The sequence below is a fragment of the Malurus melanocephalus genome, unplaced genomic scaffold (genome assembly GCF_030028575.1).
Source record: "Malurus melanocephalus ecotype Western Australia unplaced genomic scaffold, MMel_1.1 scaffold_137, whole genome shotgun sequence".
In the NCBI taxonomy this organism is placed as follows: domain Eukaryota; kingdom Metazoa; phylum Chordata; class Aves; order Passeriformes; family Maluridae; genus Malurus; species Malurus melanocephalus.
Window position 1 is genome coordinate 1457768 of NW_026623369.1, and position 16582 is coordinate 1474349.

The 16582-nt window shown below is 37.1% G+C and overlaps 1 protein-coding gene across 9 annotated transcripts in view; it reads right to left on the reverse strand.

Annotated features, from left to right (window-relative positions):
- Nucleotides 1-781: 781 nt before the first annotated feature.
- The window catches only part of MAPK8 (mitogen-activated protein kinase 8), a 114944-nt gene continuing 99143 nt past the window's right edge, over nucleotides 782-16582 (reverse strand). For 7 of the 9 annotated variants that reach the window (XM_057370999.1, XM_057370997.1, XM_057370995.1 and 4 more), the window contains 7 exons: nucleotides 13969-14134; nucleotides 10033-10104; nucleotides 7996-8178; nucleotides 7157-7281; nucleotides 6186-6249; nucleotides 5388-5465; nucleotides 782-4437 (listed from right to left, as the gene is read on the reverse strand). In XM_057370999.1, the coding sequence (XP_057226982.1) occupies nucleotides 4292-4437; nucleotides 5388-5465; nucleotides 6186-6249; nucleotides 7157-7281; nucleotides 7996-8178; nucleotides 10033-10104; nucleotides 13969-14134 (834 nt within the window). In that variant the 3' untranslated portion in view covers nucleotides 782-4291. Of the gene's footprint in view, nucleotides 4443-5387; nucleotides 5466-6185; nucleotides 6250-7156; nucleotides 7282-7995; nucleotides 8179-10032; nucleotides 10105-10452; nucleotides 10525-13968; nucleotides 14135-16582 lie in introns of all 9 variants that reach the window. The other 2 variants (XM_057370994.1, XM_057371001.1) reach the window with 2 other exon arrangements.

A 16582-nucleotide genomic window follows, 5' to 3' on the forward strand; every position in this document is an offset into this window, starting at 1 on the left:
AATAAAATCACCAATTTACAGCTAACACAATAATCTAGATGTACATTACTGTACACAAGCTATATATTACACATGAACATCTTACGTGAAATAGATAAGAAACATACTGATATTATCTCAACATTGGCCAATAGGTTTGTTTTTCTAAAGGTGTATTTTCTATTCACATTCAGTGTAGTTCCAATAGCAAGGGTTAGCTTTGCTTACTTAAGAAACATAGAAAGTTTTGTGTGAGGTAGTTCAAGAAAACCTAGTTTAAATTTTGAACTGCAGAAGTAGAAACACAATGTGATCTGATTCATAACACGTTTCTGTAACACAGACATAGAAAGAGGAGAAAGCAGTGAAAGAGACCACTTAAAATATCACTTTTATCCAGTGCCCTTAACTAAGAATAAATTAATTGAAAATTTGGGTAGGCAGTACAGTCTCATCATATTTCTTCATTAAAAACCTCTTTGTAATTCTACTGAAAAATAGAGACAGGCTCTCCTTCAATCCACCAAACCACTGACAGGAAAATAAAATGTAACAGCATGGACAAGCTGCTGCCAGTAGCAAATAAACACAGATCTAGAGACTCTAATTCACTTCCTTTAGCAACTTGAAAGATTAAGATCAAGTGTAAGCTGAACCTTCTTCTCCCCTTTTGCCCATAATCTTAATCAAGAAACATTTACTGTAATACACTTTGGATTATTGGCTAAGTAGGATCAATCCTCCTGTAGGAGGTTTTTGATACTTTTCTTCATGCACTGCTGAGCTGAATGCTCCATCCATCCCTCCCTCCCTCCCTCCCTGCAGTACCCCTGCCCAGGGGCTCAGTGTTGGCCCCAGCAATGCCAGGCAGCAGGGCCCTACAGCCACAGCCCATGCTGGGGACATGGGACACCCCCACCACACCACTGGTGCTGATGCTGCATTGAGCTGCAACTCCTGCCCAGAAAGGTGCTGCTGCACCTCACATAGTAAAAGCTCTTCAAAGCTAAAAGGCCAAGCTTGGGTAGGGCAAAGTGCCATGTCTGCTCAGCTGAGCAGTGTCCCAGGGCTGTGTGTTCCTCCAGGGGACTGAGCTGAGGCAGCACAGCTGCTCACACAGGAACACACCAATGCAGCAGCTCTGACCCACTGTCGTGCACCAACCAAAGACTTCACAGCACACCATTCCAGTACACCCTAAGGGTACTAATTCACCCCCTGCCCCATCRCTATTACAAATTCTTGAAGAACCTACTATAAAAGGAAAGAGCTGCTTTATCCTTGCTGCTTGCCACAGCTCTGCCCAGAGAAGGTGGAAATCAATCTCACTATTACTGCCCAACTTTGAACCTCAGCTGAGGTAAGAGATCAGCCAGCTCATAGTAGTTCAATCCATACCARCTCCCAGGGGATTGGAACAGCCCTAGAAAGTTGCATGCACTTCAGTGAAGCCTGTTGTAATGAGATTTCGAATCATAGTCTAAAATAAAGCTTAACAATACTTCAAAATTGTACAGTGTACTGGATAGCCTATAATCTAACAACAGACAAAGACAGCTGAACTCCAGTTCCCCATTTGTATGCTTTCTGTGGCAGTGTACACCTATCTGAAAAAAGTTTACATTTCAACAAATAAAAAGGGAAGTTAAGACTAGGATGCTGTTGTAATAATTTGATTACTGAATGTGATTTTCTTGTCTTTGAAATTTGCCATCACTTTAATTTGCCTACAATGCAAGCAACTGAAGAAAAAAAGACCAAAAAGAAAAAGCAACACTCCTGTGAATATGATGCCAAAAGTGAGCTCCTGGTTTCCACAGGCAAAGCTCTGACCCTTTAAGCGCAGCTTACTCACACTGCAATAGGCTGCAGTGGGCAGTTCCACACATTCACTAACCCTTCCTTGAAAAAAGAAAGGCTCAATTCTCCTTCAACCTTATGAGCTTAGTTCATTACTACAAATTTAAAACACTGCAAAGTGATAGAAGAAATATTTTTAAGTTTCAAAGTATTTCAATCCTCACTGCAATCCAGTGGGGTCGAAAATAAATAGAAACTATATTTACCAATTTGTTTATAACARCCCTTAGAGGCATCAGAAGTTACTTTTGTCAGTCTTAACTTCATTACACTGTGCTGACCACACTATCATTTGACCCTTTATAACAATGGAGTACGTTGTTTGACCAAAAATGTTGGCTTAATTCACAGCTTCAAATTTGATAAAAAAATTACAAAATAGATTGTTCTGTTGGTCTCTGTTCAACTTGAGCAGATTTTCTACATTCCAGTGCTAGATGAATCCAAACTTACCCCGCCTATTCTGAGGTAATATACAATTTGGCAGGTTTCTGTAAAAATAATTGCCTTAACAAATGTGGCTTAGGAAGGCAATATTGAAATATTAGATACAAGTGAGGAAAGCAAAATTAAACGGACACAGCACTTACCCGCAGTCTAGCCAGGCCAGGAAAACTTATCAAAATTTATCAATTTAGTTATCTTTGAGACATTACCATTCCTTGCAACGTTGCATGTTTTTTAAAAAGACATGTTAGATACTGAAAGCATTACTATCACTTCTATTTTTCTGAAACTTACTGCAAAGACAAATTTTCCTCTTACTGTTAAAACTTCAAAAATATGCTTATTTAACCGAACAGGCAGAAGGAACCACACTGAAGACCACCAGTCACTCCTGGATGACCTCTGTAGCCAGTAACATTACTTGCTTATGCTCAGCACCTGGCAAGACTTCTGTATCTTTATGCCCATTTTTGTGAGCTTTACTAATTTAAATTCCTCTTCACATTCTAATTCACTACACAAAATATGCATCTACACAAGGCAATCAATTATGCAGCCTAGCTTCACTAAAAATCTGCATTTCCCAAAGAAATAAATTCTGAATGACTGTTTAACTCATACATAAACTTAAGTCAGTTACACACAAATYATTCTGTAAATATAAAATGTAAACAGTTAAAATACTTCTGTGAGGAGCAGCACCATCTTACATGACTATTTAGTAACTGTTCTATATATCTCAATATATCTTTTGTTTAAAAAGTGTATTGAAACCTGGAGCTTCGGTGATGAAAACTGAGTATTTATGACTTAAAATGAACCACTGCTAAGATTTCTGCTACACTGATCTCATGGTGAAATACAAGAGATAAATATTAATTTATACAGCACTACTACTCCCTCCTTTGGATGGCGTATATTGCTCACTTAATGCATTAGCTACAGAAATCCTGAGGTTCTCCTACCACTTTAAGGTTTTTAGCTATCAGTTATTTTTGGTGGAGAAAGAGTAGCCGAAGTTTTGCCCCTATTGCATTCATGTCATTCCCTCTGACCCAAAAAGCACTTGCCCTAGTAGACAAAACTAGTAAGAACCAAAACTCCCAAGAATCACGTSTTACATGAAAGTATAGCTACAGCATATTCATTTTCCCTCTTGTCAGTCTAAACATCCTGGATACACTTCATTTTGTGTGTACAAAACCAGGCTACAAGCTAGAAGTAAACAGTTTATTGGCATTGCAATGTATTATTCATGAAGTATCCTCATGTTTTATGGTGATCACAAGATTTGGCATGCCATAACTCTGCAGAAAACATCACATTAGTTTGCTAGGCTGGRTATTTCTGCAGCTTTGAAGATATGCTTTGCTTTCTTAAGTTCATAAACCCATTCAATTGACGTCAGTTTGCAAAGGATTTTTTCTGTTTCCCTAAAAAAACTAATTGTTGCTTTTGCTGAAGTATTATAGGCAAGTGGCCAAGATAAAAGAGGATTTTGTTTGCTACCCAGCACCACAGTAGTATGCCTGAAACTACAGCTGGCTGCACGGAACTCTCTCCCCCTCCACTTGGACACAGATGTATGACCAAGCATAAAACTTTGAAGGATTATCATGAACAAAACATCCGGAATAAATTCTAATTAAAAAATTGAAAACCTATAAAATCTTAAATAATTCATCATATGGTAATGACCACAACATTAATATGTGCTTTGATAAAACAAATCTTACAAATTCAGTAAAAAAAGATCAGCAGCATAATAGTAAAGCAAATATGCAGATTTTAAAACCACAATAAAAATTATCAGGTTTAATATTTTACAGTTAGTTACAGCAAAAAAGTGGCTGCTTATAACACAACTTACAGTTTGAAATTACAGCACTTTATGATGAATTCCATGATTATTTTTGAAAAAACACTCAAAAATACCACCAAATTTTAAAAGTGCCCTATTAATGACTAAAAGGACCCCCCTCCCACCCCCCAAAAGACCAAGTAGTCATCTACAGCAACCCAGAGGTCCAGCTGAGGTTTCTAGACTGCTGTCTGTATCAGAGGCCAATGTTGGATCTGTTGACATTGAAGATACATCGTTGACAGATGACGATGAAGATGGATGTTGTGAGCCATTGATCATTGCTGCACCTGTGCTATGAGAAACAAAACAGCAAATCAGTTGCAGATACAGTTGCACGGTTCAGTACTTGCATTAGTCTGTCTCTTACTAATTGCTGTTACTTTTCCCTGTTTTGCCAAGTTTGAAGAGATATGTCTCAATCCATTGTCACAATAAATAAAACCTACAAGTSTTTAATGTGGGGCTTAAGTGATGGTATGTCCAGAACCATGGAACTCACGTGGCATGGGCAGCTGTCAAATCACAGTAAAAGCTAATGGCTAAAAAATCCCAAAGACAATAATCATAAAGCCAGAGCTAAGATACACTACAAAGATACCCTAAACTAGAATATATCTACATGGTTTGATAAAGAAAAAAGGAGTTAGGCTTTGTTCCTCCTCCTCTTGAGGCTGCGGAATTGCTGGTGCCCAGCCACATCACATCCATTCAATCTCAGACACCCAGGGATTTTTCTGAGTCTGAACTTCAGTGAACCCTGAGCAGAGACAGGAACAGCAGTCCAGATTTTGCCATTGAACTTTATCAATGGTCAGTTAATGGGCACGTTTTGCTCCAACATCCAGCAAAATTAAGTGCTAAATGTGCTCCGTAATTTTCCCACTTAGAACATCCTGTTACATTATTTAAAAGATATAAACAGTGGTACATCTTATTTGAAMCTGTACCAGCTACACCTTACATATCTAACCAGACTATAGCAATTGAGCACCAGTACATATCAGGATGTTTCTTGAGGACTTAAATGAATGAAGCATCAATTACACAGAGACAACCATAGAGGGACTGAACAGATGAAGAAAAAGCTATGTCAGCCCCACATATTCCACTCAAATATACASAGTCTCAGTTCAAGAAGTTCAGGGGTTTAAGACCCATATTTTTGAATTGGGTTACTTTTGGATGTCCTGACCTATATCTCAATGGAGCCTTGCACTGTGCTTTTATTGTAACCAACCTAAAGGGGCTGGTTGGCCGCGTATAACCCCATTCTTGGTTCTCTCCTCCAGGTCCATGACTTCCTTGTATATCAACTCTGAAAAGGCAGAGAAGGGAAGGCAAAAAATGAATTTGCAAGCCCAAGACTGGATCAATAACACAACTCCCATTACAATGTCCATTTAAATTTCATTAGTTTATTACTGTTCAGAATTAGTTTTGAACATCAGGTTGTAGGCTACACAACAACTGGCAAGTGATACAAAAAAGTCCAGTTCYTTTCTGCTGGAGCTACAGTGGCCTGGCACTCTTGAGAGCACACTGGCATAGCTCTAAGGCTGTTTCATCCACGCTGCTTGGAGACCTGAGGCTAAGCTGAGTCTTAAGGCCCACTCAGTTTTAATTAATGGCTTCTTTGGTAAGGTAAACTGCATCAGTAGTCTTCAAAGGAAGAACTAGGAACACTTGAAAACTTGTCATTCTAATTCAGCCTCACATGTCCCCTGCTCAAGCCCCTGCATCTTTCTCACTTGCACCAGTTTGTCCAGAAGTTACCCTCCCTACAAATGCTGTCCTATGGATTGCAAAAGGTGACTTGAGATGAGCAGGTCTTCAGCTCACTTCAAAGGTGCTTCTCCTTTGCAGGGAAAGTTTTAATGTTCCAACAAAGAGAGGTTGAGAAGCACTGATCTGTTCCACTGCCATCCAAGCACATGAAGTAAATATTATTAGATTGCTCAGAAGAACATTAATAACAGTAATCACTGGGGCCCAGCATACTCCAAAAAGTCTTATTATACTTAAAATCCTTTCTTACCTTTCCATTCTTCTATCGTGTGCTCCCTCTCATCCAACTGCTTATCTGGTATCTTTGGTGGAGGCTGAAAAACAAAACTAACTCATCACAGAGCAATCAAAAGGGATACAAACCCAGTATAAATTAAAACTTAAATTATTCAGAACATGAAACTGATTTTAAAAYATATTTACATGATCATGTATCTGTTCATATTTGGACTTAGCCTATATTTTAGATGATGCCACAGTCTTTAAAGTTCTTCTGATTAACAAATKTCCTTACATTACTGTAATAATTAAAAGAGAAACTGATCAGTCTGGTAAAAGRGCTCCTAAGTGCAGCATTCTCCATCACAAGCAGCTCTTTTTAGTACTTACTGTTAATTACTAAATTTTCTATCTAGCTAGAGCTGCAGAATTGTAACTGTTCCATTTACATCAAGTGGCTTTTTCTATTCTTAGTGGCCATCACCAACCACTTTTCTTTTTAAAAAATAACACCTCTCTCATAAGCTAAAACAAGTTTTTCAATTAAAAAAAAAATTAATCCCTTTATTCATTAGTTTTAATAACTGAAAGCTCAAGAACTTGTATCTGGATTTGGCTGAAGGGTACTATCAATTCCTACAAATAATGAAAATATTTTTCTTCCCCAGAAGTAAATACCTCAGAAGCCCATCAAGGGCAATCAAACCACACTGAAACAATAGAAGTTCAATAAATTGGAACCCTATATAAAAGATTTCAGATGCACAACTACATGTTCAGGAGATGATATGCAATCATACACTAACAGAGACAGGTACTTCAGCCCATTCCTGATACTATGTCCAGTTAACACATCTATTGACACCAATAAAAATGATTAGGGCTCAGTTAAGCTTCTAATGAAATGTGCAACAATCTTCTTTTAAGCAGCTGTACCAAGCATCACAAAAAGAAGGCTTTCTACAGCAGCTTCSTAAGCAGAGACCTAAAACAAGAACTTACAGCTTCTGCTTCTGATGGATCATACCAAACATTGATGTATGGGTGCTGCAGGGCTTCATCMACAGAGATTCTTTTAGAAGCATCTATAACCAGCATTTTTGATAACAAATCTCTTGCTTGACTTGCTGCAAAAATAAAATTTTCTGTTCAGATTAGTGTCATATTTAAAGCACATAACACAGTGTTTCAAACTTGTAAAGAAGGCTCAGAGTAATCAAGTTCYAGTTAAGTATCTATTCAACCCTGACATACTTTGAAGTTTAGGAGAGTGGTCCATTTGATGGAAAAAAACCTGAAGAGAATGACATAGGTGGGAAAAGGGTCAGACATGTTTCATTATACATTTTCAGCAGTGTCCCTTGGTGTGACATCCTCATGTGAAACAACATTGTCTGGTTTTAGTATTTCACAGAAAATACCATGAGTGATTCCACTGAGGAGGTGGCCTTTCAAACCACTAAGTCACTGAAGTAACTACAGGGTATTTATGTATTATGAACATATTTTTCATCCCTAGACTACAAAGATCTGCTCTGCCTACACAACTTCTATTCCAACCTCCCCCCATTTTTCTCTAAACCATGTTGGCATCTGTCATTGAGAAGAATATAGATATTTACTTGTCTTTATAAAGACAGCTCCAAGAATAGGAGCTGTCTCATGAAGATATGAAAAGTGGAGGCAAGCACATGTCAGCACATTCATCCACTCTCATGATATAAATATTTAAATCCTTAGCGGGATGATTTWACAGTGAACAAAACCAAGCAACATTTCTGTTCAATATATCACAATTTTAAAACTTCTAAAATACACAACATTCAGAAGACAGACCTTACCTTTAAGTTTATTGTGTTCAGAGTCAGCTGGGAAAAGGACATCTGGAAAGAGTTTTTCAAAACTATATCCAGCATATTTAGGTCTGTTCTCCACGTAAGTTCGGACTGTAGGCTGTAATTTCTTCATAAATTCGGGACATGGTGTTCCTAGCTGCTCTATAACTTTATTCCACTGATCAATATCTAAGGTTATGCAGCTAAGAAAAACATTGTGTCTAGTTTTCAGCTAGAAAGTTATGTTAAAACCACACAAAATAACCAACAGAGAAAACATGGAAAACTATAATAAAATATAAAGTTCATTGTCATGATTTAGACTACTTTCTTAAATGGTGAAAAAGCAAGACTATGACAGCGTAGTCAAGGCAACATGTACTTCATTCAAAATCATTACTCGCTAGAAAAGGATATAATGAGAAACAAGATTATTAGAAGACTCACAAATTATTTCAATGCAGCAAATTTAACTTAAGGCCTTTCTTTGAGTTCTGGAGAACTCAGTCCCTGATCTGAACACACATTCACAGCAGTGAGCTCCTTCACATCACCAAGGCGCTCCTGAGAATGACCCCATGTGGGTGCTTTGTCCTTCATTCTTATCATTCTTTGTCCTTCATTCTTATCTAAGGACTTCAGCCCTAAGGGCAACCTCTCACTAAGGATGTGCAACACTGAGCACCAGTGGGCACACAAAGGATCAAGGCCTGGCCCACACAGGTCAGTGACAATATTCTCAGGGACTTGAATGAAGTTAAAGAGCTTCAAGGATGCAAGGAACATAGTAACTGAGTTTACACACTGTTAAGGGGAGATTGACCACTTCATGGCATAAGAATYTAATACATGTTAGTGAACAAAAAAAGTAACATTTGGCTCAGAAATTCCTAGATGCAGATGGTTAAATACTGGGGGAGAGCTCAAATAAAATTTTATATATGCTTGTTCATGTATTCTCCCCAACTTTTGCTTTCAGCTGCCACCAAAGACTGGATACCAGGCTATCTAAATCTTCAGCGTGTTGTAGCAGGCCCTCTCTTACATTCTTGAAACTTAACAACAGATCTGCATATAAGGATTCTCAAGCTCTGTTGAGCTTTAGTGCAGACCTTGACAAAAAGAAGTATTTACGTTGTATGGCACTGAGTCAAAACTGAAAAGCCATGCCAGCAAACCAGATGCATAAAGCAAAGCATGGTGCAGCTCATGCAATGACAGAGCTGTGTGAAAGTAAAGATGCTCTGGATTTCCTTACCATGGCTCAAAGTCTCCATCCCATTTTCACCCCTAAATGGTAATGTATCAATTTTTAAACAGTAACCTGCAGCAAAAGCAGGAAAAATTTCTGATGACATCTAAAAAAACTGGTCTGTAATAGTAAAACAAGATGCCAAAGTCCAATTATTTTCACTAATTTTTGCAATGATCTAGAGGTTTCAGTTCTGCTCGTTTGGAGCAGATTCTTTGTCTGAAATACTGTTCACAGGACAACCCATACAGACACCACCAAATCATTCATGGAATACAAAGACAGAAATGCCAGATATTTCTGAAAGCTGTTTGCAGGATCATTTCTGCATACACAACATAAATCTCCAGAGTGTAACTAATGAAGATGGTTAGGAATTTTTGTAAACATTTTCTATAAAATGCAAAGAATAAAAACTGCTAAGGCACTCAGGTACTAAACAACATTAGTAAGTTACTACATAAAAATGACCTCCAAAGYAAAAACCAATGCATGTGAACCAGTAAAACATCACCTAAACCAAAAGAAATCTGTCTTAAGTGTGACAACATTCAAAAGTAATGGATAGGGACTATATTAAACTGAAAAAAGAAAAAGGAGGGAAAAAAAGGAAAAAGAAAAAAAAAAAAGTCTGTTTGCCCAAGTGTTATATAATGAACTTGCAAACTGCAATGTGAAAAGGCAGTTTAAAACCAGTATTTTAAAAGTTAGAACCACCTTAATCTGGAACTGTATAGCTGCAGTATCTTTTGACCTTTTATAACTACATCCTAGGCCAAGGGTAAGGATACGATCTGTACCAGGAAATAAAACACCACCTTTGATCATTTCTCCCATGATGCACCCAACTGACCAAATGTCAACTGAAAACAAAATGCAATGATATTAACATAAAAGATAGTTATTAAAATAAAATAAATAAAAATATCTAGACACACACATACACATGAAGTGACTATAAAAAGCATGTGCAATGAAAATGAGTGAAGGTGAATGTATGCTAACTACAGGACCAGCAGAGACTATGTCCTACTGCTAGGTGCAGCCCGAATATAAATGAAGTTAATTTTTTGTAAGTGTATCACAAGAAAAATCCATGTTCATTTGATAAAAAACAAAAATTGTACAATATGMATCTTCATGACACAACATCAATAAAAAGGTTAATCACTTCCTAACTAATTCAACCTGCTGCAGCAGCACAAGGATACAGTCCCTTCCTGGAAAGAGGATTTTGTGGCAAACCATTTCGCCCATAATGCACCCCACAGACCATAAATCCACTATGTTTGTAGCACAAAAAGAAGGAAAAGCAAAGCAAACGGTCATTTAAAATTAAAAGAAGCGTAACATGACTGCATCCTATAAACTGCAGAGACAGCACAGGAAGAGCAAGTATTTTGTATTAATCAATGAAAACACTTTAAAATACACCATGTGTAAGGATAAGCTTTTAACTGTCTCAAATATAAGGCAGAAAAACATCCTTTTGTTTAATACAGTGCTAGAGCAAGAGCTTGATCAGAGAGAGAGAGACACACACAAATCAAGCAGAGTAAAGCCATTCTCAAAGGCTTGGAGGCTTCAAAGCTACCTCTACCAAGAGATTGGACTCAAGCACCAAAGGCAGTTTGATTTCTTGAAAGTCATTCCACTGTAATTSATGGAACAATTCGAAAGGTAACAAAGTAAACTTTGACCTGTAAAAATATCACCTATTGAAACAATTACRCTTTTTAGGAGAACAGTTATGCTTTTTAGGAGAATTAACTCGGTATTGCACGGGAATTAAAATTTGACATGAAGCATTTCCTGTAAGTCAGATTACCATGCATCTCTCTCTCGCTTTAAATTAAAAGCAAACAGAATCAGTAAAAGATCACTTAGAATTTTAGAGGATCAGTTAATGGCAATGTTAGTATGCTCCGAGATTTTCAGTTAAAATTGTTTGTTTTAAAATATTTCTCCAGTTATGTTGAAATAACATTTTATACAAAAGAAAAACTCAAAAGCAATTTTTWWWAAAAAAATGAAATATGCATTTTCTACATTACTTTAAAATAAACCACTCAGAAGACATACTTAAAGATGCACAAGTTTAGTTTGTTCAGGTAAGCCAATTTCTTTTGCTGTTGCTTTCAAAGATATTGTTAATGCTATGTGCAAAAGTTTTCTTGAAGTCGTAAGAATGGAATTTTATGATTATGAATATTTTTATGTCAAATATTATACTGGAATTTCAATTAAGCACATAAAGGGATTTAAAAGAACAATTGTATAGTAARTATTATATGTCAGTGTTCTGAAGGAGCTCAACAATGTCAAGCAAACAATTGCTTCTTCTTTTTGCTTATTTTTTATATTCCTTCTCCTTTATAAGTTCCTCTAAAATAGTATCTAAATAATATGATAGGGGATCACAGTTGTGCATATTAATAGGTCAAAATTAAGGGCCTTGTTCATTTAAAAAAATATTGTCAACATTTGATGATTTGTGCTCTTTTTCTCTTCAATACTTAAGTACATATTCTTTGGCTTAGAGACCCAAAGAAGACAAGTTTTGCATCTGACTTTATAAACAAAATTCTGAATGTTGACTTCTTGATCTGCTCAACAACCTGCTGCCCAAAAATATAMCCAAATCTGTTGAAATTAGTTAGTGTCCCTTGTTAAAGGGCTAAAATAGACATCAATACTACAAGTTCACAGTTAATTTAACTATGACTTTAAAGGGTTATAACAGGCATCAATACTAACAGGTGGGGCTCTCGGACAGCCCATGGTTCTTACTGTAAGTACATCCTTGATACCCATCTCCCTGTCATGGGAGCTCCACAAACTCCTCAACYGAGAAGAGTAGCACCTTACATAATTGCCTTTTAATGAGAACAGTACATATGGAAATGCAATTGTTTTTGGACTCACTCCATACATTTATTTTACATTCTCCAGAAGTACCAATCTCATTTCAGTGACCATGTATTTGGATCTGGGAAGATGTGATAGTTTTTCAACTGAAAGTAGACTGTTATTTATCATTCGCAACACAACKCCTGCTTCCTTAAGGAACAGGATTGTGTTCTGCAGTATCATGTCAAGCTTGTGACAATCTAACTCCAKTAGTGGAAAGAATGTTTCACACTTTTGCAATGCAAAATTACTTACTATTTAAGAGAAAAATTCAAACTGGGCAAGCTGAGTCAGAAAACTTGTGACTTTCACTTTATCAATTCCTTCAGTAAGGCAGCYGGATGACTCAATACTACAGCTTTAGGTACTTTTATTTAATGTCTCTTAAATGGCCAATATCAAGTCTTAGGGGGGGGGGGGGGAAATAAAGAAAGACAAATTTAAATTTACAAATCTAGAAAACTTCAAGAATTAAAAAAGAGAAGCTAACTTGCTCTATTCAACCCATGGCTCCTAAACTACAAGAAAAACAGCCAGCTATGGAGGCCATTTAAAGAAATGTATGTCCTCTCACACGCACTAACAATCCTAACAGAAATAAACCCCACAGTCCTGCRATAAAGATCTATTCTCATTCCTTTAAGCTGGCTTCTTTCATTGCTAACACCATTCACACACAGCCTGAAGTCACTTGCTGTAATGGTATGCAGCTGCCAGGCAGGTTTGCAGACTCTATCAGGAATATGAAAGGTAGAACAAACCCTAGTTGTGTCAGGAAGGTGAGGAGCCACAGCTCTCATCCCCAGGAGAGCTCTCCTGGAGCAGCAGGGCAGCTCAGGGCCTCTCTGGAGGAGTGGCCAGCAGAGGGTTTGGAACACACACAGTGACCCCTGGGCAYTGTGCTGGCCTGAGGTGTTCACAAGTGACACACAGGAGCTGCCTGACCCCAGACACAGCCCATCAGCAACATGGCAGCAGAATCAGGCTGCGACAAGGGACTTTCAGGAATGGCATGTCACTTGGTTTTGCTAACAGRTACTACTAGCTGTTTCATTGGAAAGTGCAGTGTACTTGATGGTGTGCTTCCCTCAAATGAAAGATCTTTTATTTTCATGTAGAAGTTACTGAGAGGCAGACTGATCACAGAGCGAATATAGTGAGGAGGGAAGTGTATGCAAGCAGAGGGGACAAAGTAAAATTCCCTTGGAATTTGTCATGGACCTCAAACAATCTATGATGCATCATGACAGTACTCTGTGTACGCTTCTCTCAAGTATGTTATTGAGTTTTTCTTCAGCAATGTTAAGAACTTGATGCAAAAGGCTTAAAGGAAGCTGGTTTTAATGAAAAGCAATGCCACAGTCCTAGATTGCTTGTTCCTCAGTAGATTTTATGCTCCTTACCTCCTAAAAGGCCATACCCCATATAGTTATTTAGCATCAAATTTAGTACACATATCTATTGATGAGTTACAATTTACATCTTCACCAGGAATAAAGTCAGTTAAAGGTACATCAAAGTACATACCACAYATTAAGAAAATATATTTCCACTTCTTCCTGAATGTCACATAATATTCCAAGGAAGTTATTTAAATTTTTTAAAAAAAACAAAGCCCTCAATTTCTTCTATTAAATGCAAACATTTTCTAATGGGTTGAGTTGAATAAACAAATTGGTGTATCCAGAATCTGCATTTTGGTCACAAGACTAATTTATAAAATTTCTACAGCTTGAAAAAAACATTAACATGTAAAATGTGGTGTGCCAAACAAAAAAAAAATAAAGCTATGCCAAAGAAAGACTATATTTGCTGACCGTTTTCTTTGTATCCCATCCCTAGGATGACCTCTGGTGCTCTGTAGTAACGAGTCACTACATAAGGCGTCATCATAAAACTAGTTCCTGCAGTTCTGGCCAGTCCAAAGTCAAGAATCTTCAAAGTGCAGTCTGACTTTACTACTATATTACTGGGCTTTAAATCCTTTAAAGAGAAACATCATATATGACTGCTAAGACAAGCACAAAGTACTCTCTGGTTCACATTTTAAAAGAGATAATATTGCTAACATTAAATCCCATGCATACAACTAGGTTATTGCTATAACTGCAGCTTTTTTCCCCTTGCATTAATTCATGTGCATTCAGSAGATTACAGAATTAATTCCTTTATTGTGCTTGTAGATTTATATAGCAATTAAAGAGGGAAAATATAACCAGCATTACAAGATATGTTAGCAATGTCTGAAATAAATTGAGGTTAGTAAGAAGTGTTAGCTCTGAGGAAAGGTCTAGAAACTGCTCACTGGAACAATAATTATTACTACAATGCAGAACACAAGTAAGATGACAATTGCTGAAATTGGTTGATTCAATAATCATCTTGATACATAATTATTAGAATTATAATATGTGTATAAAATGTTTATTTGCTAGTTGAGGTTACATTACCTCCTTTGAATCAATGTATTTCTCTRAACAGAATCATGCCCACATGGCTTTAGTTTCCCATTTAGGACTTGGTTTCGTACTAATTTTGGCAACCAAACCCAAAAAGACACCATTGAAAAACTGCCAAATATTAACACAATCATTAAATTTGAGTGGAAAAATGCTGAGATAGCTTCAGATCATTTTAGTTAGAAACATGGTAACTGTATTCTCTTCACTTAAACCCTACTGACAATAGTGGCTTTGCAACACTTATTTATACAAACACTACACAGGCTTACTCTGTCATCATCTCAGCAGGATCTTACACATACCTGAATGTCACAGAGTAAATATTACAGAGTAACTTCAGAATAACTTTGCAATCATAAAATCATTCACAGCACAGAGGCTAACACAGATAAGACTTAGATACTTCCCGCCTGTACTCTACTGAGATTAATGAGAGAAAAACCTGAGATGAGAGGACTCCAGCACTTGAGCTGCAGGCATTTGATAAGTAGCCCTATCTGTCATTGTTTCATAAAGATTTAAAGTGTATATCTGCAAGATTTATGTAGTTTTCATTTGTACTTGGATGGCTTTCAGCAATCTCCTCACAATGCTAAGAAAACKGTGTTAAAGATGGAGAGGAAACAACAAAATAAAGAGTTCCACAACRGAATTTTAATGAGTAATTAAAAGTCTTGCATACATGCATATTCACACATGCATTTCCACACAAAGACTCTGCAGACAACTTTGGCTTGAAACATTCTCAAACACCACAAATTAATTCAAGTTCTATAAGGCCTTCCAGCCATTTAATATGCATGTTTCAGATTCTGCTGCAGTCCTGTTTATTGTCAGCTTTATTTCTGCACACTTCTACCATTTTCAGGATGTTCACTGCAGAATATCAGGAACATGCTCATGGTATTAGCTATACTCATCCTCCCTAAAGCTGCAGGACTAATACTCAAAATGTTAAGAGATCTTCCCTTTTCTTACAGAATGCTGTCCATTCTTATTTCTGAACACCATGTAGCTGTCATAAAGCCTAGGATCAAAATGACAAAGGCCAGACTTGACTTACACAGCATTCAAATTCATGTAGAGATGCAAAACGAGCATCTCTTATATATCTTCTGTTAAATAAACAGAAATTCAGAAGCTTGAGAGTGATCAAGTTAATTAGGCTGGATAAATATATCCAGAACCTATAGCAGAAAATCTCTCACTGAACCTTGAAAAAGTAAAATGTCAGTGCTCAAAAAACAGATTCCTCATGCTGYCTCCCCTTAGTCAGACAAGGAGACAGGGACACCTCTGGACAGTAATTCATGGCTTCTATGGGCTTTTCTCTTTCTAACAGAAGATTTGTGAAGGGCCTCCATAATTAGGCCCCTTTGTTAAAGCACTTAAAATCAGGCAGAATTCAATGTTTCAGAGCCTCCATGCAAGACTAATGAGACACTCTGTGTCCCTCAGAAAGTCAGTGAGGCAAATCTCTGCAATGCTAATCATTCATCCTCAGATTATGAAATATAAATGAACGTGTACTTCTACACTGGCTGGAAACTGCATCTCTGCAAAATGTTTGTAACACAGTAATGTTGGTTTGCCAACATCTGYTAAAGGTAGTGTAAAGTTACAGTCAAATCTATACCCACTGATGTGGCAAGTAAATGTGCYCCTACAACGTTGAGGTGAAGCTGACAGAAATTCTTTGTGTTCTATTTCAGCTTTATTCCAGGCCTCTAGCTTGCTATGAAAAAAACCCAGTTACTTCTACGGCAAGTAGTATCCAGTGCTATAAGGTACACAGACAGATTTTTGTAATTTCAGTCTTTCAATGAGCTTTGAAAAAGTTACTGAGATGCTGAKATTACTACAGCTGTGTTAGAAGCTGAAGAATCCAGATAGAAAACATGTGGAACTACCAACACCAAAAAAAGCTTAAAGCTTTAGATATCACTAAAGTAGAGCACTAGATTCAAAG